This window comes from Centrocercus urophasianus, unplaced genomic scaffold (assembly GCF_019232065.1).
Source record: "Centrocercus urophasianus isolate 14NV4802_14NV808 unplaced genomic scaffold, USGS_Curo_1.0 seq_39, whole genome shotgun sequence".
In the NCBI taxonomy this organism is placed as follows: Eukaryota; Metazoa; Chordata; class Aves; order Galliformes; family Phasianidae; genus Centrocercus; species Centrocercus urophasianus.
The window spans coordinates 3,372,382-3,397,218 of NW_024884966.1; the positions used below are offsets into that span (position 1 = coordinate 3,372,382).

Below are 24,837 nucleotides of genomic sequence, written 5' to 3' on the forward strand. Positions count from 1 at the left end.
TTCCTTCCTTCCTTCCTTCCTTCCTTCCTTCCTTCCTTCCTTCCTTTCTTCCTTTCTTTCTTTTTAATAAAAAGGCATCAAAAAGTCTTAAAACTTCATCCCAGTGAACGCAGCCGGCTGGTGCAATGTTTGGTTTCCTAATGGCATGTCTGTATTCGGACCATCCGCAGTTCAGTGCCATCTCATCTGCCTTTCCACGTTTCCCTTGGAAGAGCTGAGGACATAAGACAACGAGGTGGCGACATCTGGAGGATGGCCACCAAAGAAATCTGCTCATGCAACTCGCCAGTGAGTCAATGAAAGCTTTTGGGACAGCGAGGAGGGGCCGTTAGGCCTGGGCTCCATCAGAAATGGGAGAATGTGAGCCATAGGAAGGTGCACACACCAGGTTTTTGGCATGGAGGTAACAGCTGTGGAAACACCTTGTCATCCTAGGTTCATCAGATTCTCCTCGCCTCTGTCTGTGGAGGTGATTCCCAGGCAATGTGAGGCTTAGTGCAGCCCCAGGGCTCCCAAAAGCTGTGATGCCCAGCTGTGGCCTGGTCTAAGGTTTGGCTGTTTTCCCTTCTGTCTCCACCCTCAGGGCACAGAACAGTGTTTGAACAGCATCAAAACCTTCTCTGTTTCTCAATCTGCCCCCTCCGAGAACGGGCTGGGAGGGCTCACAAGAGGTTGGGAAGGGACACAACCAGGCAGACGACCTGAAATAACCAAAGGGATATTCCTTAACATATAATGTCATGCTTAACATAAAAAAAAATGGGGCTTAGGGGTTCAGCATCTTTTGCCTGGAGTTAGCTGGGCATCAGCCTGTTTGTGGGTGGTGCTGAGAGATTGCCTTTAAAACCCTTGTTTCATTCCATGGTGTTTCTCTTCTTCTGTTTCTCTTTCACTTACATTTTTTTTCCTTGATTCACAAATTTCCTTCCTTTTACTCCTTTTCTGTTCCTCCATCCCTTTAGGGGTGGTAGAGAAGCAAGTGAGTGGCTGTGTGGTGCTTTGCTGCCTTCCAGAGGAAATTACCCCTTGCAGAGGTAATCCATAATGCCTTTTTGAGACACTCCATCTACCAGATTCCCTTATCTGATCTTCCTCACTGAACTGAAGGGCGTTTTGGTGGCTACACAACCTTTTGAAGACATTAATCCAGTACCATGTTCTGTTCAACTAACATCCAAAACTCAAGACTGCCACGTTAGGTGAGCTCTTCACTTCTGTGATTATAATGGGGCATTGGGTGAATGTTCTCTTTCCTGTACTGGATGCAGAACTGTGGGGCTTTGCTTTCTGTTCAGTGTCTGACCCTAGCATAGGCATAGCAGCCTGTGCCTGCAAAGAGAGATTACAACCCTGGCGTGACAACAGTTGGAGAAGTTACTATTTTCAATTCCTCTCTACCCTTTTGCTGCCACGCTCAGTGCTCCTTTGTCTCTTTTTATTATATTCCCTGTATTTGTCTTTAAAAGTTCACCTTTGAAGAACCCTTAAAAGATTTCCACTGCTTTGAGTGAATTATAACTACGACTATGTCTTCTCACAGCTTCAGGCCTCTTTTTTTTTTCTAGCACTCCACTCACTCTGCTCATCTCATCAAGAAATGCATGGGGCACCAGAAAGAGAGCGAGTAGAGTCTTAAACATCCTGATGACTAGTCCTTATAGCTGGCTTCCAGTTCCTCACAGCTGAACATTTCTACAGAATCAACAGAAAGACACTGGTATAATGGAGCAAGTCCAGTGAGAGCCACAAAAGTGGTGAGGAGCTCAGGCACTTGACAGATGAGGAGAAGCAGAGACAGTCGGGTTTGCTTGGCAGAAAGAAGATAAACTGATCGAGGTTGATGGCCTTGCATGTGGCAGGGGGGTTGGAGATTCGTGATCCATGAGGTCCCTTCCAACCCTGGGCATTCTGTGATTCTGTGATTCTACCTAACAGGAAAGTGGACTGAGACTTTTCTTAAAGTGCACAGTGATAAGATGAGGAGAAAGTACAAATTACAACAACAGGACAGATTGCCATTGGGTGCCAGGCCAGAGAGCACCAGTGCTGTGGTGGATAACATGCCTTGCTAAGGATCAGGAGACTGCAAGATGGACTTTTTGTAAATGTCCTTATCTGGAATCAGCTACACTTGCCCTTGTGGGTATCAGGGATGGGAGAAAAAGTGGCCAGACGTGACATTGGACTGAGATGACCACTGCTTCCCTTCCAAATATGGGATGAGGGAAGATGAAAGGTATCCTAACACTTTCCAAAAGTGGTCCAGATGACAAGACCTCTCTGCCAGGGCACATTTGCTGCCCTTCGGTGAAGCTGTGGGATCTGGAGCAGGAGGGCAAAAGAGCTGCCCTTGGGCCAGCCATCCCACCACAGCACCCCAGAGAGGAGGACGTGCTGACCCCGGTGTGATTTGAACACACAGCCTTCTGATCTGGAGTCAGACGCGCTACCATTGCGCCACGAGGTCAGGGATGAAGGATGCTCTTTTCATCCCAGGGCCCATGTGGATCCATTCGCATCTCAGCTCCATCCTGCCCTGCGCTTCCACCGTTCTGTCTGAGCCCCATGCTACAGTGACTTGGCCCTTCCTCTCCAAGCGGTGTCCCTGTCCCTTCCACCTCCCACGGCCCTAATTCAGGCAGGATTGCACACCATGAGGGTGAACACCTTGGGTTGGATGTGGGCGCCACCATGACCACAGGCCGCACCAGGCACGTTGCAGCCCACCACCCTGACCTCGTGGCGCAAGGGCAGCGCGTCTGACTCCAGATCAGAAGGTTATGTGTTCAAATCACATCGGGGTCACACGTGGGGCAATACTGCACATCCTCTCTCCCGCCTCTGCTTTTCTGACCCGTCTGCCTGCATTTGGGGCTGTTTTGACAAACCTTTATGCACCTACAGCTGGGAACCTGGACCTACCTGGGGCAGTTCTTGCAAAATGCTCCCCAAAGCCACGTCCGCATGCAGCAAGGGCTGCAAAGTGTCACCATGAGCTCATCAAGGGCACATTGCTCCCTGGTTTCTTTGAGAGATTACTTCCTTAGCAGTCAAGAGGAGACAAAGGACCATCGTTTTCCGTGGCTTTCAGCTGACCTCCACAGGATCTCCCAGAACAACCGATGGGGCTCGATCACAAGGCAGCTGGCAAAGTGGCTGGATGACTGTTGGTGGGCTGTGGTCAGTGGTCATAAGTCCAGTTGATGTTTCTCACTCCTTGGTATTGCTTTGGATGTTGCTGAAGGTCTGTGTGATGGGCACAGAGGATGTTTTACAGAATGAAGGATACAAGAAGCCCACTGGGAGGCACCAGGCTGGTGAGGGGCCAGTGGCACAAAGGACAATGGCCTGTGCTTGTCACACAGCTGGGCACCCCAACGGGAGCAGAGCTGGAACCCAGATCACCACGACAAATGACCACACCTTGACCACTAATAGAGAGGTTTGACCTTGCCCTCAACTTGAACACTGTACCTTCAGCCAACAGAATGGAGGGAAATGAAAACAAAACTTCAGCTTCCAGTGCAGTCATGGGATCATGCTAGATGTGAACACATCCCTGTGATCCAGCAGTGGCCCAGATGCTTGTATAGACAGAAAAAAAATCCTTGTTTCCAGACAGCGTGGTCAGGACAAGCACAGTTGGGATCATCATTATTCCTTATCTACATCCCACCCAATGCCATGCGGTGATGGAAGCCCCCAGGGCTCACATGGGGCGAGGGCCAGTGGCGCAATGGATAACGCGCCTGACTACGGATCAGGAGATTGCAGGTTCGACTCCTGCCTGGCTCGACACTTTTAATCTTCTCGGGGCACCTGCTTGTTCTCTCCATAAAGGTCTTGCTGCAGTGCTGCGTGGGATTTTTCCATCCCAGTTGAACGACGCTACGTTTTCTTTTGCTGAACTCCAGGTCACTCTGAACGGTGTTTGACCCCACCGGTGTCATTTGTGGACTCAGGTTTCACCCCGTCCTATCACTGAGTAATTTAGCGAAGATGTCTAACAGCAATATCATTAACATTGACCTCTGATGTGCACCTGCCCCGTTACACTTCCATGCAAGAACCACCCCAGGTAGGTCCAGGTTCCCCACCTGTAAAGGCTTGTCAAAACGCCCCCCCCCAAATGCAGGGAGACCATCAGAAAAGCAGAGGCAAAAGAACTGAGCAGAGTTTTGCCCCACGTTTGACCCCGATGTGATTTGAACACATAACCTTCTGATCTGGAGTCAGACGCGCTGCCCTTGCGCCACGAGGTCAGGGTGGTGGGCTGAGTTGTGGCTCATGGTCATGATGGTGCACATGTCTTCTCCAAGGTGACCAGTGGTAGAGTGCCCATGCATCCCTGCAGAAAGGTGCTTCTGCCCTTGTGTCTCTGACTGATCTTGTGCTCTCCTGTGAAGTCCAAATTGCTAGAAGAAGCTTGCATGGTAATCAAAGGGAGGACTCTGATACACCTGTGAGATGCATCTCTCTATGCAAGTCTTCTGGGAGCTGTGGTGTGGGCTGAGTTCATGGTTTTCTGTTCTTCGTGCTACCATTTCCCTTGCCTGCCGAATGCCAGCAGGTGAGCTGGTGTTACAGCATCTTAACTTGTTCATCTGTTCCATAACAGGCTACACTGGGGCTGGTACACCTACCAGGTGTCAGAAAGGAGGTGAAACCTCCCTTCTTCCTCCCCAATGCCATGCCCATGCCAGAGGAAGAACGTGCTGGGGGCCATGTAGGCTCCAGGCTGGAAGGAGGCTGGGGCCAATAGTGCAATGGGCAACACAGCTGACTGTGTGTCAGCAGACCTCAAGGCTGGCTCTTTCCTGTTTTGGTGTAATCCTGCCCAAACCTGACTGTAGTGAGAGAGATGGGGTTCAGGCTGCCCTGGGGTTTCTCTTGAAGTGGTGGGCTTCTAGGCTTGGGCTTTTCCCTGGCTCTGGCTTGTTTTCTTTCTTTGTCATGTATTCCACCAAGGAAAACATCTTTATCAGAAATTCATTGGGCAATCACAGAATCACAGAATTGTAGGGGTTGGAAGGGACCTGCAGAGATCGAGACCAACCCCCCTGCCAAAGCAGGTTCCCTAAACCAGGTCGCAAACCAATTGTCTCAAATATAGCTGGTGCTACATCTCTCTCACGAATGCTATCTGGATAGCATCACCTCCATCCTTCCCATTCCCATTCCCTCTTTTGTTCAAAGAGTGATGTTTCCTGCTCCTTTCCATCTCACTTTTGCTTCGTTGCACTTCCATCTCACCCCACATCATTTCTCATTGCTCTCGTTTGGCTTAGTGTCAAATAATAGTGCCATCATCCTGTAACTGTTCTCTGACTATAGAAGACACTGATGAGAGTGAAGCACTGCAGGGCTGGGATCTGCTTTAGGAATGTGCCTAGGAGGAAGGTGCATACCTGTGCACCAGGCAGCAGAGCTCCCAGTAGCACCACAGTTACCCAATTTCCCACAATTGCATGTTAGATAAAGTTTATATAAAGTTACAAGAAAGTTCACATTACAGTTACATATTTATCCTGAATGCGGGGAGCTCACTCCCTAGAGCTCAGTGTCAGAAAGCAAACATCTTCCCTGCTCTCCAGACCCTTTAAAAGTCATCACACGCCTTCTCTTAAATTAGCAATGCTGAAGATGGAGAAAAGAGGCTTTGCCAGCCTTTCCCACCTAGCCATTCCCACCAGAGGGAGCCAGGAGCTCATGGGCTCGCAAGCTGCAGAAGATAAGCTGTGCTGAGTGATCAGTCATCCCTAGGCCATGCTGCAAATCCCTCCACACAGGGCTGTGTTCGTGTGTTAGACTCCTGACACAACACTGGGGGCATAACACGTCTTGAAGAGATGCAGGAGGTATTTTTGGATACTTGACCTTACCAGCTTCATATTTAAATAGAATACACTGATGTAGGTGTGATATTGATATGACAGAGTACCAACTTTTTCAGATTTATCACAAGAATATCCTGCTTCCCACTCAACACCCCTTAAAAATCCCTTAAAACATTATAAACAAGGTCACCTTATCAGATAGTTTGAGAAGTATTTAACTTCAACTGCAGCCAAATTCTGCTCATTTACACTGCTAGAATGCAAACCTTTATTAGCAGCTGGGGAAAGCAGCTGGTTCCCAAAACTGTAGTGTCCCAGGCTACTTCAGAACTATCCCATAGCCACTGAATTTAAGCTTAAAACAAATGAGAAATCCTCCCATCTCATGCTTCCTCCCCTTCCTCACACTTCCAAGTGCTGTGAGTGTCCATGGGATAATGCACAATTTTCTGAATTTATCTAGAGGACATTGAATGACATTTCATTCAAGGGTAGAAGCTTCTCCCTCATTACTGACTGCCTTCTTCTTCAGCATATCCTTTCTCCAGGACTTGCACCCACCCGGCAGACACTTCTCAGGAGCCACCATGGTGATTTCATAAGCAGAGGTGCCTGGTGGAGGTGTCTGTGGCTGGCAAGGCTGGGCAGTTGTCTGCAGCACTGGAGCACTTTCCCACAGTAAACCTCCTGCAGTTTTAGGAGAGCTTATTCCATTGGGTGTCACTGTTCTCATCTCGTAACAACAATAATAATCACAGTCATAGAACCATAGAGCCATTCAGGTTGGAAAAGTCCTCTAAGATCACCCAGCTCAACCTCACCCACCCCCACCATGCCCACTGCCCACGTCTCTCAGTGCCACATCACCCATTGAACCCCACCACCTCCCTGGGCAGCTGTGCCATGGCAGCGCTGCTCTTTATGAGAAGAAATTGTTCCTAGTATCCAACCTGAAGCTCTCCTGGGAAGTTGATGGGTATTGATTACTGATACACAGTTCTTCCCTGCCAATTGCACCAGAGATGAAGGCAGCTTCTGGGAACAACCATAAATACATACTTAGTGCTTCCCATGCTCCCATCAGAAGTGATTTTGCATATATGTTTGGGGGTTGATGCAGTATGTTTTTCTGCCTGTGGCCTTTATAGATTTAGCTAAGGTGACTGGGAGAGGTGAGCAGGGATGCTGTTACATGGGCTGTTTGCATTGGTGTGGAATGTTAGATTAGCAAGAGCAGCTCCACAGCAGAATGATCACTGAAGGGCTTATCTCTGTTCCCCAGATTAAGAAAAAGGAACAAGCCTTTACCAAACACTGCTTATCTCACATAGCACAGACATACCTGAGGGCTGGGTTGAAGTCTGTGTCTCTTGACTCCAAGGAAAACAAGATGATGCTAAATTAGACAGCTGGGCTGAGTTTCACTGTACTGCCTTTGGAGGCTGACAGCACAGCAGCCTGCATTTGAACCAGCGTTCTGCATTCCCCTTTATAGTTAGTGCAGAGGTGCAAGCACTGGGTATATGTGTCTGTACAAATGTCTTTCCTACCTGGAACAAAGTGGGAGAAGAGGAAAGCAACAAACAAGAAAAATGAAAGTTCCTGAGGGCAGAGGCACCAAGGATTATAGAATCATAGAATCGTTAAGGTTGGAAAAGGCCAATAAAGCCATCTAGCCCAACTGCCAACCCACCAGTGAATGAGAACAGAGGATTCGGTGTTTACACGGTCTTGGGGACCAAGGAGGACTAGAAACCGTTTTCACAGTGTAAGCTGTTACAAACACCTCCATACATCACTTCCCCTGCACAGTCACAGTCGCAGTTTGTCACCTCTGAATCTGGGCAGCTGATGTGTACAAGCAACAGGGACTATGGAGAGAAACCTTTACCAAAATGAATTTCATCCAAAATCAAAGCACGGTTCATTTGTTTTCCCTAGGGTGACATTTATGGTCATAATTTGAAAGGGATCATGACTATACAAATCCTTACAGTCTGACAGTGAGAGCATTCACGTGCAAAGGCTGGAAATGACAGGGAAGTATTCTGAATGCTAGGTTATTGGAAAAGCACTCCTCTTCCAGCAGGTTATTAACACACCCAAGGTACTGCATTTCTCCCTCACTTCCCATGGAACAATAATAAATAAATAAAATAAAGGGGCCATTTCAGTCCTTAATTAAGCAGAACTGGGCCATTTTATTGCAATTTAAATGTAAGTTTACAGTATTAGAAAGCTGAGTGCTTTAGTCTGATGAAGAACTAAGTTGGATCTTGTCTGAGAGCTGAGATATTCCCCGTGGCTTCAGCTGGAGAGCTGTCATTTCCCTGTCAGTGCCTTCATTTCATTCTTTTCTCTGGAATGTATGAAAATGGACATAGACAGTGCTCCTGTCCCATGGCTGCCTGGCAGACACAATGGCACCTGCAAATCTGGAAGGAAAAGCCAACAAAGGAACCAGAAAGGCAGAAAACAATGCACATGGGCTGGGGGGGACGTTTATAATGTTGGCATCGAGGTCACTGGGTCGGAACAACATCAATAAATACAGAAACAGGCTCGAATAAGTGACAGTTTTAATGTATTATTGGCAGAATGACTCGAGCTCTGTAGGGATGGATTCTTGAGAAAGCTGTCATGAATCACTTGTTCTGTGCTCTTTGCACACCTGTGAAACTAGGAGTGCTGCTCTCTAAGTCTGCAAATGGATGATCTGCCCCTCATGTGCCTCCCTGATGCTGCCATAGGACCTGCGATGCATTGCTGGGTCTCCAAAGAAAGAAATCAGGAATAGTGGGCATCCCATCTGCAGACAAAGGAAATGAAGGACTCCATTCTGTCTTATGAAAGGTGTTTTGGAAAACAATCCCCATTTCGTTTGTCAACAGAGAAGTAGAACAACATTTATTGGAGCAGAGTGGGCAAGCTTGTTTCTAGCTTATGAGCATCCCTAAAGTGTTTGGTTCTGGTTTGGTTGAAGAGAACACCATGGGCATCCAGGTGTTGAACAGTGGCTTCAGGCAGCAGCTGTAGGAACCTGCAACACTAATCTATTCTTTGATCTGATTTATTCTTTAATCTAGTCTTTATTTGTAAGTAGCTAATGCTATTTTGGAATGCTATTCCTTACCTGGTGTAGGGAACCTGCTTTGGCAGGGGGTTGGACTCGATGATCTCTGGAAGTCCCTTCCAACCCCTACAATTCTGTGATTCTGTGATTTTAATAACACAGTAAGCTCCATGAAAACCAAGACCTGGCACCCAGAGCATGAACCAATCCAGTTGGCTGCATACTGCTGTAATGCCTTGTTCTTGGAGAAAGGTTCTGCCATTTGAGGACTTGAGGTGTGAGACAACAGTGGTGCACACAGTCTATTCTGGAAGACCTTCCAGCAATTTCCACATGAGTGACAAAACCAAATGAGCTTTCCCCAGAATTCCAGGTGGGTGCGTTTCAACTGACACATAGGTTTTCCATGAGATGTACAACACATTCAGATCAAAACTACATGAGAAGAATAGTAAGATCAATCTTCACCTCTGAGGTATAAGTTCTTCCTGGTACTTTCATATTCTGATGTTCAGATGCTTGATCTGTGTGACGTGTGAGTGGAGGTGGCAATGACCAGTGATCTGTGCTGGCTTGACCTCACCAAGTTAAATAACTATCTGCATGTTTTCCAAGATGTTTGAAAGCAAAATGAGCCAGTGCAGGATCCAGGAGACGTAGCCTGTGGCAATGTCTGTCCTTCCAGCTGCAGCCTGGAGATCACTGTCTGAGGTGGATTTGGTTTGCCAGGTAGGAAGCACATGGCATCCTCCACGAGGGTGGAGGAGCTACAGGGTATGGGATTTGGGCCTGGTTGTGGTGGTGTAGGGATGAATGAGAAGGATGATGCTCTATGACACTCCTGACAGCCCATCATCATTTTTCCCCCAGAGGGTGGTGAGGCACTGGCACAGGTTGCCCAAGGAGGCTGTGGATGCCCCATCCCTGCAGGCATTCAAGGCCAGGCTGGATGTGGCTCTGGGCAGCCTGGGCTGCTGGTTGGCGACCTGCACACAGCAGGGGGTTGGAACTGGATGAACATTTGTGGCCCTTTTCAACCCAGGCCATTCCATGATTCTAGGTTCTACGATCATGTACGTGACTCTATTTACCTCCCTTGTCATCTGCCACTGTGAGGTGAAGAGGGCTTTCCAGAGTCCCCAGGCTGACTGAGGTTATTAGCAGGGCAATTAGCAGCAATTATGGATTTTTACAGGGCCACGTAGCCCCCTCCTCCTGGTGAAAAGCGAGTTTATGGCAACTTCATGGGGCTAATTTTATGGAAATTTGGTGCGATTTTCATGTGCCTGCTTTTACAAACACAGGGCCCTTGCCTTGCTCTCCCCAGCAAGACTCATATGGCTAAGCTTGGTGCTAGTAGGGAATAGTGAAGTACCTGGAGTATTCCGTGAGAGAAGACATCATGGTGTGCTCCAGAAGAGGCTAAAACTACCTACAAAATTAGGAGAAGAGAGTTTTCAATCCCTCTGTCCTATCGCTGTCCATAACATCCATGGGCCTCAGGTCATTAGCCATCCTACAGTGGTCCCAGGGTCCTTTCTTAGTTGAGGAATAATAATCAGCAGCTTGTTCAAAGTTTTCAACAGTTTGGCCCCAAAGTTCTGAGAGAAAACTACAAATTACTCACAGACATTTGTTATATTTGTTAAACAGTTCTGGAAAAAATATATATATATTATTTCCTTTGTGTCCTCCACCTGCACAGTGGAGAAATTTTGATATTAAGAGAAATAAATTCTTTTTTTTTCTCCCAGTGACAAATCCATAGCAACAAGTTGGGGAAGTCCCAGCTCACTTCGGTCCAAACTAAACCCATTTCTGTTTTCCAGGTCAATGAGTCATGAAATATGACTGAAATATGCATGAAACTCTGTCTATATCTTACTTGAACATTACTTGTACATTACTTGTACATGACTTGCAGGCAGCCTGGCCATTAACTCATTCATCTGATAACATTTCATACCTACCCCCTCTCGTCGCAGTACACGATGTTTGCCATGTGCAGGCTGCAAGAATGTCTATGATGCTCTCCAGTGTGCACACAGACCAGGTGCTTGCAGAATCTACTGCCCTGTAAATGATGTCTGGGGTGGGGGATGCCTCTTTAATGCATGCAAATGCTGTAAGAAATACAGAGCAATAGCGTTTGTTCCCAAACAGTAAAGAAATGAAAAAGGATCTGTATTCTAAGCACCAAACCATTTCTGTTTTCCTCTTAGGCTCTTCCATGATTCCTCAATAAAAGAATTATTCTTCCGTATCTGACTCCTGGTGTTCACTCATTTAGTCTGGGTTACTTCTATGGGGGTCTGAGGAGAAAAAATCCCATTTTATCAACTGCAGATACAGCAAATAAAGAAATTCTGACAAGGGGAACACTTTCTATTCAAGGAAAGGAGTGCAACAAGAGCTGAGTGTTAAAATCCACGTCGATTCAAATACTGGAAGCGAGGTACCAAGCACAATAATTAGGGGTAGGCTTGCTCTTCACAAATAAATGTGTTTTTTGTTACACCAGAGCAAGGTGTGGACGCAGCTTACATTAGCTGAAATTACACTGCTGTAGCAATTGGTAGGGCAGAAAGATTTTTCAGTGCTGTTTCGTGTGACGCTGTTGGGTAAGAAGGCATTAATACTTTATTTTTTTCTTTTCTGACAGCTCTGTAGCTAGGATACGTGAGGCATAGCCCCACTTTTGTTTTACCCTGGGAGCATTTGAATCCATTTCTGCTCCTTTTCAGACTGTCAAGTACTGAATAAATATTCACCTTACCTGCCTGACCCTGTTGTACGTAGCCAAAAAAAATCATACTTCTACTATAGCAGGGGCACCATTGCAGGTCTGCTGGTCTGGATAGTGAGTGCTCTGGTTGGCAGAGGGTTATTATGGGACAGGATCCCTTGCTACAAGAAGTCCTATGTTTTGTATAAAACTGAACAAAACACTTAGGAATGATCTACACGCAGACCCTGTGATTTTAGAAATATCTGCCTGAGGCTGGTTTGTATCATGCAGGAGCTACGGGGGCTGCATGGGATCTGTGGAACAGCAGCTGGAAACGACGTGGGATCCCTATGTCATCTTTGAAGAACAGCTGATACTCTTAGTTCTGCATTTGACCAGCTAAGTATAAGGGTAGCTATAGCACAAACTGCCGTACATGTGTTGGCCCCTAAGCTCCCAGTGTAGCCAATCATGTAATTTCAGTCCTAGAAGCACTAATTAAACATTTGACTCATATGTAGACATACCCATTGTAAACGCCTGCATCTTGGTGTCTGAGTTTGTCTGAGCCTTGCACTGACCAGCACCACTGGGCTTCGATCGACTGACCACACGCAGGTGTCCAGGGCCACAGGAATGGCATTTGGTTGTAGTCATGTGCAGGTTGGCCCCAAGGTCCTATGTCTCACCTGGTAGTCCTGTAAGATGTCTTGGAAACTCCACAGCATCACAGAGGAGTTAGGCCTATATATTTGGGCAACTTAATGAAGTCCACAGTAGCCTACCCCAGGGAACCTGCTTTAGTGGGGGGTTGGACTAGGTGATCTCCAGAGGTCCCTTCCAACCCCTGTGATTCTGTGATTTTATCAACCAACCAATGCCTTCAGAGAGAAATCTGGTTGTTTAGTTTGTTCAAGCACCAATAAATGAAGACAGCAAACACTGCAGCAGCACCTTGGGCCCTCTCTTATGCTCAGCATCACCAACAACCCAATGTCATTCCCAGGCGCTTTCTCCCCTACCGAAACAACGGCTCATTTTCTCCACGTGGCCCATTAGCAATTAACAAATTGAAGTTCAGTAACGAGGCTCTTGGGGTGGGTCGGTTTTGAGAAGCAGCCCTCCTGGAGGCATGGTGAGGAGGTACGGTTACCTCTGTGCTGGCTTTTGTGACCCTCTGTCATTGTTCAGGCTTAGCCGTGTGCAGCGGTCAAGCTGTACTCATTACTCCATGGCCTGCCTTCCACATTCCCTACTGCCAAAGTTCCCCGGACAGCCTGGTTTGTTCCCAAAGCTCTATAAAAACAAGAGTGCTCCTTGCTCCCTTGTTCCAGGTTTCTGGTGTTGTCACCCTGTCTCCACGCTGCGGCTGAGATCTTCTACCATGAATCTCCTCTCCTGCCTCATGGCTCTGCTCCTCTTCCTCCTCCAGGCTCTTCCAGGTAAGGAGCAACACCCACGCTGGGGTCTGCCTGTATGAAACAGTGAATCTTGTTGCATAGAGGGCACAAGTTGTGTAATGGTACAGACTGTATTTCCCTGTGTTAATCAGCTCCTTTCATTAGCGGTGATTCCTTAGTCCAGAAACTGGAGTGAAAAATGACCAGCCCCAAATGACCAGTCGTCAAGCAGAGCATTCCTAGAGATGCCACTACAACATGCTGGTCTCCTTCAAACTCTGTGAAGTTTTTTTTATTCCATTGTGTGGCAGTGCTACAAGAAGGCACCATGGAAATGCTTCTTCATAACCCAGGTCACCAGTCTTTTCACTGGGGAACTGTAGCAGAGGAGTAGAGGTACTCCCTTGCATTACTCAAGTTGAACTGCCCCAGTGAAGTTTACTTAAGCTCTCTAAATATGCTGACACGCTTCCCCAGACCTTCAATTGCATTCATTTACTGATTGTGCTTTTAGCCTAACTTTTCTCCATGCCTCATGAAGCTCCCCATCTTAGGATAAGGCTTTCAAAAAGGAAGGAATCAGATAAATATTTTCTCAGCGGTGACTGGACCAGATCCCAACATTTAATTTTGGTTAAGTTACAGGGACAGCTCAGGGCATGCAAGCACATTGCTCTCCCTCCCATGACCAGCCTGCAGCATTGCAGCCCTGGAACTTAAGGTGATGTGCATGATGTGCAGGGAGTAGGATATGTTCAGAAACTCAACAGGCGTTGTTTTTCTCCAGTTGTACAAAGTCCTTCTTTGGAGTCCTGCGAGGTCCATGAGCATTCTCAAAACTTTTGGGCAAACTGTTTTGTGCTTTGGTGGTCTTTGTGTCACACCCCTAATAGGGGTCCACGGGGTTTCAGCAGGAGGAAGATCATGAGACATGGACTGATCCTGCAGCACAACTGGGAATCCAATTCTTCCTGCAGGTCTCAGCTTGCCCAGAGACACCTCACGTTGTGTTGGCTACCACGGGTACTGCATCCGTTCCAAAGTCTGCCCCAAACCATTTGCTGCATTTGGAACTTGCTCTTGGCGTCAGAAAACCTGCTGTGTAGGTATGTGTGGGAACCCAGGCAGGCAATGTCTGGAGGGGAGAATATCGAAGTCAGCAAAACAATCTCCCTGTGTCCCCAAATGGTCCAAGACCTCTCTTTTCATCTACACAGGTGGATCTGGCTGTCCCTGTGCTAATGGCAGCATGGAGCCCAAGAACAAGGTTGCTATATCATGTTAGCATAAAGCCCAGCGTTCTGTTTCCCACAGAACAGCAATTTGGTGAAAGAACACAAAAATTGTGCCCCCCACAGAATATGCTTTCATCCATATTTATTCCCAGTATCCTCTGTCTGCTGGAGGACTGCTGAGTGCATCCACTGTGATATGTTTAACAGGCACCACTTCACTTCCTTCCAGTCCTTGATGGACCTGCTTCCTTTTGGAGCTCCTCAACAATCAATTAATGCCTGTTTATCTGCACACGATTAATAGCCAGGTGTGCTAATCTGAGCCAAAGTTCATCCAGCATCCTGTATCTGACCTCAGCCAGAAGCAGATGCTTCTGTACAGCCTGTATGTGTGAAATGGATATCATGAACTCCACAACAATAGAATTATGATTTCTCAGATATTCTCTTGGCTTTCATGAATTGGCAGCTTTTAGATCTAGATATCCTTGTGTGTAAAAGTCCTCACTGATTTTTCCCCCCTGAAATTGAGTATTTCTTCTCTATCTCTGAAAAGCACTTATTTCATTCTGTGCAGCAGTTGAAATGAATGGTCCTTATGCAGGCATCTTCATAGCTATATAATATCCCTCCTTCAGTTTCCTTTTCAAGGTGATATGTCACAAAATCCTCCTCTTACAGAAGTGCTCCAAATGACCCCATAGTGCTTCTCTATGTCTTTGCTTTTGAGGACTACGAACCAGAACTTCACAATACTTTCTGTATAGGTGTGTACCAGTGATTCAGATGATGGTGTAATTACGTTTCCTGTTTTAACTTCAACCCTTTCCATTTCAGACACTACATCAAACTTCCATAATTGTCAAGACGAGGGAGGCCATTGTGTATCTCCAAAAATCAGATGTCTGCAAGAACAGCTGGGACTTTGCCCTCTAAAAAAATGGAAGTGCTGCAAAGAAATATAATGCAGACCTTGCAGAATTGCAGAATGCCACAGAAATGCACAGGCAAGAAAACAAAGCAGCTTTCTTGCAGTGTTGTAGAGAAGCTGCCTGACTTTCTCAACATAGCAAGTTTGCAATTCATTAGAGGTGACATGCTTTTTTAATCTACACAACAAAGGCAATAAACATTAAATTAGCACTGTAACAGTCCCACATATACACAGAGAGAGGCAGAAGGTCTCACAGGCACACATAGAAATGCACAGAAACATTGCTGTTAAACCCTTGGAAACCACATCCCCTCCCACTCCAAACTTCACCTCCCTCTTCTGTCTGTCCCATCAGGTGGTCTGTCCTGGTTGGAGATCTCCAGCTGATGTCTTCCTTCGAGACACACTCTTTGCTCTCAATGCTCATGCTCTTAAGGCAAATCTTGGGAAATGCTGTGCCCCCCCTTCCTGAGCCTTTTGCCAGAAAAGAGTTTTGGGGAATCTCAGCACCTCTCAGAAGGTCACCTACGTCTGCAGGTGTGCATGCAAAGAGCCAACGTGTTTGCAGCTGTCACAGCCTGGTGTGCGGAGCTGTGAGGGCAGATGAAAACTCGATCTTCTTTATATTATTTATTGGCACTATCTTATAATGTTCATTCATCTTTGTAGATGGAACTATTGTTCAGAAAATTCTGTAAGATCGTTCCATTTTAATTCCAAAGCAAAGCCTCTGTGCTTAGTGCTGCGTCAGTAAAAATGAGGCAGCATCTTTTCCTTCCATTAAAAAAATGGGTGTGGTAGGAGAGAGCTGTGATTTCTTTGAGTGTTGTCCATTTTCTGCTTCATATAGATGCAGCTTGTGGGTTTCTTCGGCTGGAGGGAATATCCCAAACCCATTCCATGCTGTTCATGTGGTTCATCTTTCCTGACTGGCTGAGAGCCCAAGCGTTTCCAGTTTAGTGTCAGCTCTTGATTTATTTGTCTTTGCATCAATGTTCGAATAAATTGTTTTAAAATTCACAGCCTATATATGCTTCAGAGAGTGAAACTCAGCCACAGCAACATCTGTCACAAGGGAATTGCTGAAAACAAGTCTATATAGAGACTGCTTACGGATGTGGAACATTCAACCCCAGCCCACCCCCACCAAGCCACTGCCCACGTCCCTCAGTGCCACATCTCCACACTGAACACCCCCAGGGACAGTGACCCCATCACCTCACTGGGCATCTGTGCTACTGCATCACCACTCTTTATGATAGAATCCTTCCTGGTATCCAACCTGACCCTCACCCTCCCCTGTTGCAACTTGAGGCCATCACCTCTTGTTCTAGCATGTTCATGCTTCCATACATTCTTTCTCTAAGATTTCTGTGGGTTTCTTCTGCAGACCCTATTATCTCAAGGTGCATACTATATAGGTGTTCCCTGAGACTGTATCAGAAATGGAGTGCATCTGAAAAGACCAGAGCCTTTCCCAAAGTCAATTTGCAGGTGAGAAGGTGGTTTGATGTCACTCCACCTTTTCATCACACTTGTGTTGGTTGAAGGACACAAGCAAAGCAAAATCCACATGCAGAGAAGGCCAATTGGCACAGCCAGAAAACCTGAATCGTGGAATCATGGAATCACAGAATAGCTGGGATTGGAAGGGACCTCAAGGATCATGAAGCTCCAACCCCCCACCACAGGCAGGGCCACCAACCTCCACATTTCATACCAGCCCAGGCTGCCCAGGGCTCCATCCAACCTGGACAGGTCTGAGCACACAAACCTTTATCCAGGCCCAAAACAAAAGCAGTATCATAGAAAGCTCTGTGCAAGCAGAGAAAAATGTCTCGTTGACACATGATGGTCTGAGGAAACGTGCCAGTTTTCAGCCAGGAACCTCCCTACTGCCTCAAGCATTCAACCATCCAATGGAATTAGGAATTTAAGCTCCCAGACCCATTTTTGGACAGGAGATGGTGCAACGAAGTGCTTTTTTTTGCATGAGAAATGCTCCTCTGTGGTGGTTTTTGTTGACATATACACCCACACACTCAGTCGTCTGCTGTTCCTTGACACTGGTTTCTCTCTGGACTCAATGGTCCATAGCTGCAAGCTCTTTCTGCCAGACATTCCTTGCAGGTTTGCCAACCACATAGCCCAGAGAGGCAAGTCCAAATGCTCACAGTGCAACCAACTGTGAAAAGGTCCCAGGCCAACTCCTTGTCCAACATGTATTCAAGTCCTGTGGCACAGTCCCACTCCTAAGGGACTAATTCTCATTCCAAGAGGGTCTTGGACCTACTCCTGATGTGCAGATGCCCACGTGCAATGGAGTAATCAGTGAACAAGGAAAATGTGAGATTTTTTGAATCACAGAACTGTCCAGCTTGGGGTGTATTCACAAGAGCAATGGCATTAATGCAGTTGAAAGGATACCGTGGGCAGCAGCCAGGCAAGGGTAGCTGGAATATCACATGCAGATTTTACAGGCAAAGCTACATATCATCTCTCTCATATAATTCCCATCAAGAGGTGCATTGCTGAGCTAGCCAGCCACCTCCTCCACCAGTGGTCATCATGCTCAGGAATGAAACCTCCCGAATTTCTCAGAAGCCAGAGATGGAATGGCCTTTTTGGCAGGAAAATCACAGCCAGGTTTCAGTTGGAGCAAATATTCACAGAAGCTCAGATAGAAATGAATCACTCCCAGCTTGCAGCAACTCCAGAGCCTGTCTTTGCAGGTTGCCACTGCTCAGCCCATCATCTCTTTGAGCACTTTGCTGGCGGAGGACAGAGAAACCCCTGCACCTCATTTTTCCTGGCAATCCACCCACCCGAAATACCAACTGCCAGGTAGAGGAAGCAAAAGTGAAGCAAACCAGCATTGTTCGGAGCTGTGGCGCCGGGTCAGAACGACACAGAGGATTGCTGAGTGGTGAATATCACCGGGATATAATTAACTCCTGCCTGCTCCCTCCCTCCTCCAGGATGCCATCCCGCCTGCCAGCGCCATGCAGAGGCTTCTGCACAATCTCACGCTCAGCCCTGCTGCTCCCCAGCAGGACCAAAGCAATGGGGAACCTGTGTTTCATGTTCATCTTCATCTCCCTGCTCGCTCACGGTAAGGCTGGGGGTGGTAAGCTGGGGACAGGAGGAAGCTTTCCTCACTGTGTAATCAAACCATAATACTGTAGGTAGTGATGGGGGAAGGTGCCCTCAGGTTTCTGGATGATGTAGAGGGGCACTATGGTGAAAAGCATGATTTCATCCCCCGGAGTAATGCTAAAACACCATACAGCCAATGTGGGAGCAGCCTGGTTGGGGAACCTCTGTACTCTCCTGCTCTGGGGTTGGGTTTTGGAAGCTCTGGGAGCAAACTTTCTCCTTCTTCCAGGCTGTAGCTGGCACAGGGATGCTGGGGGTGCTCCTTGCTGCTGTGTGTGCACAGGCTCCAGGTGCAGCAGGAACACGGTGCCCAAGGAAGCACTGTGCATTTCCACTCACCAGCTCACTCCTCTCTGCAGGAAGCACTCACGGCCCAGACAGCTGTAACCACGACAGGGGCTTGTGCCGAGTGGGGAGCTGCATCCCCGGGGAATACCTGGCTAAGTACTGCTTTGAACCCGTCATTCTCTGCTGTAAACCTTTGTCACCAACTCCCACCAAGAGCTGAAAGTGTCCGAACTGCAGCAGGTGGAAAGCAGCAGCTCCTCCAGCAAGGAACGGGTCGGGAGGACGTGTTGTGCCTTTCTATGGGAGAGCTGCTCCAGCTTTCATTGGCTGTGGTCCTTTTTCTTTTACTGTGACTTTCTAAAGCGAAGTCACGCAGACTATATATTGTCCCTTTTGGCATCCAGCTGCTACCTGTCATGCACAGGTGAGAAAGTGCCTTTATCCTTACCCAAAAACAATAAACCCAAGGTTTAACAGAACAGCAAGTGCTCATTTGTCTCTCCTGCTGACACCCAGCACTCTTCCCATCCCACCCTGGGGAGGGCAGTTGCAATGGGGCAGTCTTCTTCTCCACTGCTTTCAGTGCAGCCTGATTTAACATAAGTAAAGGTGCATTCTGTGCATTCACAGGATGTGTATTCACATGCAAGCGCATTCAAGTGCAACCCCCTGCACTTACCTACTCATCCTTCCCTGGTTGTGCCAGGTTCCCACAGGCAATGGGAAGGGCTGGATGAGAAATACAGCACAGAAGGGAACGAGGATGCTCCGTATGTTTACAAGACCTTTGACCGTTGGCAAAGGCCATAGCAGGAGCAAATGTGCCATTCTTTATTAAATCTTCCCCCAGCTCAACCAGACAATGCAGGAATGCTGTGGGTTCACTCCTCTCCCACAAAGCAGCCAAAGGAAGGGAGACCCCAGGCTTGCTTGCTTTAAGTGGAAGGAGGGATCTGAATCTTGTCCATTGTCGCCCTTAGGCTGCATTCTGGTGCTTCTCCTCTTCTTCCAGCAATAATCTCAAAGTGACTGGCAAGTTTGCATCTAGCAGCTTTCTGCATACAAGGTGAGGATGGATGGAGCTCCTGATGGAGCTGCTGGTGCCCCTGTTTACTGCAGGGCTGTTGGAGCAGATGGCCTTTAAAGATCCCTTCTAGCTCAAACGATTCCATGATTCTAAGCTGCACCAGCCAAACTCTGTTTGCTCTCCAGATCCACCTTGTGCCTTTCTGTGCGTCTTCAGCAGGAATTTGATCCCCCCCTGCCTTGTCAGTGTGCTCTTGGTCTCTGATTCCAGGTAAAACCGTATCTCTCTCGGTCAATCACTTCAAGCAAGAAAACAATGATGTAAAGACAGAGTTATGCCAATTAGCTGAGGCGTTGGCCAGAGCCAGGGAAAAGTCCTCCCTGGGAGATGAAATTCTTGCTCTGATGAACCAAACAGGAAAATTCCCACTGACCTCACCGCGCTCAGGGCCCAGAGCCAGAGGTCCGGCACTGAATCATCTGCCTCCATTCCTGATTCACGAGCAGCCCGGATCTTCTCCCTGGGTCATCACAGCATGGTCCAGGCCATTGAGGCACACAGGGAGATGCCAGGTCTCCCCTGGAGATCCCCACAAACAGACAGGAGTGCTTGGGAACTGCTGCTGCAAACAGAGCCTGGAACCAAATTCCTCCCCACCCTGTGGGCTGCAGCCCGGCTCTCCAGCACACACAACACAGCGGGCATTTAAATCAAGGCTCTTTTCCAAAGCAAACAGTTTCTTCCTCAGATTTGCCCACAGAGTTTGTGATTCACGCCTCTTATCTGAGGGACCGTTAGCCACCATATTTATGGCCTGTTTTCCTATGAAAGTGCAGCGTATGAGCTCACCAGCTCATCCCGTAAATCTCCCTGCCAGATGCTGGGACTTCTGCCCCCCCTGTATGTTTTGAAGAAGTCAGCCAGCCAAATTTCCATCAGGGTCACCTGGAACTGGTCCTTTTGCAGGCGTCGTTGTAATGGGATGGTAGACACCAGCTGCTGCAACAAGGCTTGCTCCCATTCTCCCCCATTTGTATGTTCCATTGCTCACCGATCTAGCTGGAAATCATCCTCAAAAAAAGCCCAATCCATCCCAAACCAAAACAAAACAAAAATCAACACAAAATCCAAAAGCCTATTATCATTTCTGACCAGTAGGTGAGACGAACAGACACACAGAGTAAGGATGAAGGACACACAGAGGAAGGATGAAGGATATGCATGCAGGTTGGAGAGCAGCACACTCCAGACCAGTACCCTACGCAACCCTTCTCTATGGTTTCTTGACCCATTCACTCCCTTGGAGCAAAACAACAGTATAAGATGCTTCCGTGTGAGTGTATTATAGGGCATGCTACTCAGAGTAATGATCTCCAGGTTTTTTGATCTTATGGGAGAGAGCCAAATGATTATATTTGTGCAAGACCCTTTAATTTCAGCTACTTGAACCTAACACGTAGCTCAGGTGTTTCTCAGATAGGCATTTCTCAGTGCCAGCAGTCCTATACCATCTCCTAAGAGACACAGGAACAGTCCATCCCTCTAAGGAGATGTATTTTGGGTCTTTGCAGCCTCTTGTGCACCTGCAGCCCTATGGACAGCCCAGTCCTCACCTCTGTTCCTGAATGACTGGAGATATGAGTTCATCAACCGTTGGCCTGAACGTCCCCCTCACTGGAATTTGTTTGCTGTTCCCAAGCAACAGGCCAGTGTTGGTTTGGCAAAGATAGCCAAGGTTGAAGTGAAATCCAGCTCTTAAAATGCCATTGTAATTGCAGCTGAGGAATCAGAACCGGAATTATTTGGGGAAAGTGAGCTTTGTACTCGTGGGCAAACCCCTTGCATCCTGACTGTCCCCTACACCCCTATGCAAAATAAGGTATTTTCTAACACTGTGTGTTTGGCTCTTCCTCCTCCTCCAACTCTTGTCACATCATTAATAATACACCATCAGCAACCCCTACAAAACCCATCTCCAGGGGCATGGTGACTTCCAGCTGCCAAAAGAGAAGGAGATGTAGGTCTAAGATCACACCTACCAAACAGCACGGCTGCCTCAAGAACTCCAGAGCATCCCAAATGGTAACACGTTGTGTTCAGGCAACTGGAGCGGGTTCTAAGACCCCACTGACTTCAATCATCACTCAGATATCTCATGGACCTGAAGACCTACATGTTCCAGGAGGTAGGAATGGTGGGTATGACCCACCAGATGTCTGTAAACCTGACCACGAGCAGGGTTTGGGCATTATTCCCTAAACATCTCTTCTGTTTTGTGGGGCAGGAGGCACAACAGCCTTCTGGACAGAGATTGCTCCCAGAGCATCCCCTGCAGTGCTAGAAGGGTATCATCTGGCTTAGTGTGTATGCCAGAAGTCTAAGATCAGGAAAGAAATGTGCTGAAGGTGAATGTGGCCTCACTGTTCATGGTATTGTCATGAAAAATAACTTTAGGGAAAAGAGTGGGAGCAGAATTTAGGGGGAAAAAAAGACTTCCTTTACGTAACCGGCAGCAGATCAAGGAAAATCTTTATTGAAGGACATTGCCATGTAAAACTTCTCTCCTCCTGAGAAGATAGTAGTCTGGGATTATGCGAAATCCTACAACTGTGCAGCCAGCAGCATTCTGATGGTTCCAGATAGAGCTCACCCCCTGAGCTGGCAAACTAGGAATAAATTGTGCAGCACATCATTGGGAACACTATGCCCACCTGGTACCCCGGCTCTGCTCTAAACCCCACATACAGAATATCTCCCACTGCCAGCATGCACATCTTCCACTCCCATCATCAGAGCAAGACACTGTTTGAGTGTCCAAGAGTTCCTCTCTGCTTGGGTTGTAGAATTGTATCACAGAATCACAGAATGGTTGGGTTGGAAGAGACCTCAAAGCCCACCCAGTCCCAACCCCTGCTGTGGGCTGGGTGCCTCCAGCTCAGGCTGCCCAGGGCCCATCCATGGCCTTGGGCACCTCCAGGGATGGGGCACCCACAGCTCTGGGCAGCAGTGCCAGGGCATCACCGCCCTCTAAGCAAAGGATTTCTTCCTAACACACAAAACCTAAACCTCCTCTCTTTTAGTCTAAAGCCTGAAGAGCTGCCCTACTACCAGTATGCAGAACACCAAGACTTCCAGAGTCTACACACACCCTTGCAACCACCCCTCCTGCACACAGACCCGCTGCCTTTCTCTAGGCTGCGTGTGGCCAGCTTATAGGACACCCAGTTTAAACACACGGTGTCCCACGACCCAAAGTCCAGCTGGTGAAGGGCTCCTTATCAGCTCTGTTTGATGAAGGTGATCCCTGCTCTGTTCAAGAAGCCCAAAGGCCACATCACGTCCCACCACGTTACAGCACTTGCACATTTTCCAGCACTGACTGTGAATAAAAGGCCATCAAGGTGACTTACAGATGGTGAACGAAAGACTTAGTGATGCCCTCTGCTGCTTCATTGCTGTAAAAAGATGCCTTTATAACGTTTCTACGTTTCCTCTTCATTTTTTTGCCCAACCATTTTTATTGTTTGGATGAGGTTTCCCTTTGCTGTTTGCTTTGCGTTGTTTGCCAGAGTTGAAATTCAGGTCCCACGTTTGCTGATTTCCTGGAACTGATCTGGAGCAGCAAGCCTCAATACACATGCTTCTCCTAAAGATTCTGCTAATTACAGGGACATATCCCAGCTTTCCTATGTAATAAACTCATGAAGAAATACGTTGAATTGCTGTTTTTCTTGACAGCTGCAAACAAAAGTTTGGCAAGCCATCTCTTTGTAGCCTAGAAGTTGGGAAAACGTGAGCAGACCTTTGGTTTTTAACGATCCCATGCTTTCCAAGCCAACTCAGCACTGCTGGGGAGCACTGAGGAGCAGGAGACTCTGGGTTTTGTCACACTGGACTTTGTAAAACATGTACAGAGACTGGGAGTTGGAAATGAGAAAAATACAAAACACTTTGATCCTGCAAACACTTGGATAGGTTTCCAACGTCGCATGCTGGAGTCTACAAACGCACCAACAGCCCAGCTGGGTCAGCCCCAACATCCTGTCTCTAGCAGCAACCAGGAGCAGACTCACTGTCTGTGCTCACTGTGCTCACTGCAGTTTGCTGACAGAAGCCTGCTGCTTTCTTTTTTTTTTGCTTTTTTTGTTTCCCCTCCCCCTGAACGTGAGGTGTCTGAGAGCAGGCAGTTCCCAGAGCGACTGTTTGCTGTCATGTTGAAATGCATCTGAGATTGACAAAGTTCCCTCCACTCCAGGAGCGTTACACAACTCCCAGCCTTATAAATCCAGGATTTCCCTCTTCTCTATCTCCCTGCAGCCCTTCTGGTGGTGGGACACCCACCCACATTCAGCCATGAGGATCCTCCAGCTGGTCTTTGCCATCGTTGTCATTCTCCTCCTCCAGGATGCACCTGGTAAGGACCAAATATTTGCAGAGGTTTGTGTAGGACGGTGGAGAGATAAGAGACAGGACTTGATCCCCAGGTAGAGGCAGACAAGACAGAGCAGTCAAGTCAAGTCGAGTCTGACCCGACTTTTGCTTCCGAGGAACAAATTTGTTCTCCACAAAGCAGAGAGAACACCATGACAAACAAAAAGCAACTTTTGCAGAAAGCAAAGGAAAGAAAGTGGGGAGAAAGACTGAAAGGTCATTTTTTTGTTTTGCTTTGCCTCAGTTCTTCTGGGGTTCTGTTTTAATAGGGAAGACTTCCTTAGCTGTGCTGTTTGACTGGTTGCTTTTATATAGAATCACAGAGTTGTTTGAGTTGGAAGGGACCTCTAAAGGCCATCTGGTCCAACTGCCCTGCCCTGAACAGGGGCACCCACAGCTCCATCAGTGCTCAGAGCCCATCCAGCCTGACCTTGGCTGTCTGCAGGGATGGGGCACTGCCGTCTCTCTGGGCAAATGCACATGTTAGGAGCTCAGGTCTCACCCAGCCATAGGGTCACCGTGGTATTACGAGGACTGTGATGATGTAACCCCTATAGAAACCAACTCTGATAATCAAGAAGAGGAGGTTTATTGATGTGGTGTGTCTACACTCTCATTTAGTTAACTTAAGTCCTAAGGATAAAAGGAGGGAGAAGGACTTGTCCACTCCCTGATGTTGCATACCCATCAGTGCATTCCTCTCCAGAATCTCCAAGCCTGGTGTTCCT

General features: G+C 47.6%; 1 protein-coding gene, 1 long non-coding RNA gene and 4 other non-coding genes across 6 annotated transcripts; 3 read left to right on the plus strand and 3 right to left on the minus strand.

The window, feature by feature from the left end:
• Positions 1 to 2,395: 2,395 nt before the first annotated feature.
• Positions 2,396 to 2,467, minus strand: TRNAW-CCA. Its single transcript has one exon. It is a non-coding gene; the product is annotated as a tRNA-Trp (tRNA).
• A 266-nt stretch (positions 2,468 to 2,733) lies between these two features.
• Positions 2,734 to 2,805, plus strand: TRNAW-CCA. Its single transcript has one exon. It is a non-coding gene; the product is annotated as a tRNA-Trp (tRNA).
• A 917-nt stretch (positions 2,806 to 3,722) lies between these two features.
• TRNAR-ACG lies at positions 3,723 to 3,795 on the plus strand. Its single transcript has one exon. It is a non-coding gene; the product is annotated as a tRNA-Arg (tRNA).
• A 395-nt stretch (positions 3,796 to 4,190) lies between these two features.
• Positions 4,191 to 4,262, minus strand: TRNAW-CCA. Its single transcript has one exon. It is a non-coding gene; the product is annotated as a tRNA-Trp (tRNA).
• A 3,776-nt stretch (positions 4,263 to 8,038) lies between these two features.
• LOC122167856 lies at positions 8,039 to 23,470 on the minus strand. The gene is made up of 4 exons (XR_006171103.1): positions 23,089 to 23,470; positions 10,881 to 11,033; positions 10,286 to 10,342; positions 8,039 to 8,196 (listed from the first exon to the last, which is right to left on the minus strand). It is a non-coding gene; the product is annotated as an uncharacterized LOC122167856 (long non-coding RNA).
• Positions 12,977 to 15,238, plus strand: LOC122167855 (gallinacin-11). The gene is made up of 3 exons (XM_042832743.1): positions 12,977 to 13,080; positions 14,016 to 14,144; positions 15,111 to 15,238. The coding sequence occupies exons 1-3, from the start codon at positions 13,023 to 13,025 to the stop codon at positions 15,236 to 15,238; spliced, it is 315 nt and encodes a 104-aa protein (XP_042688677.1). The 5' UTR covers positions 12,977 to 13,022.
• Positions 23,471 to 24,837: the final 1,367 nt, after the last annotated feature.

Coding starts and splice junctions, on each gene's coding strand:
- LOC122167855 (XM_042832743.1), top strand. CDS start 13,023: ATGAATCTCCTCTCCTGCCTCATGGCTCTGCTCCTCTTCCTCCTCCAG. Junction 13,081..14,015: donor CCTCCTCCAGGCTCTTCCAG/GTAAGGAGCAAC, acceptor TTCTTCCTGCAG/GTCTCAGCTTGCCCAGAGAC. Junction 14,145..15,110: donor TCAGAAAACCTGCTGTGTAG/GTATGTGTGGGA, acceptor TTTCCATTTCAG/ACACTACATCAAACTTCCAT.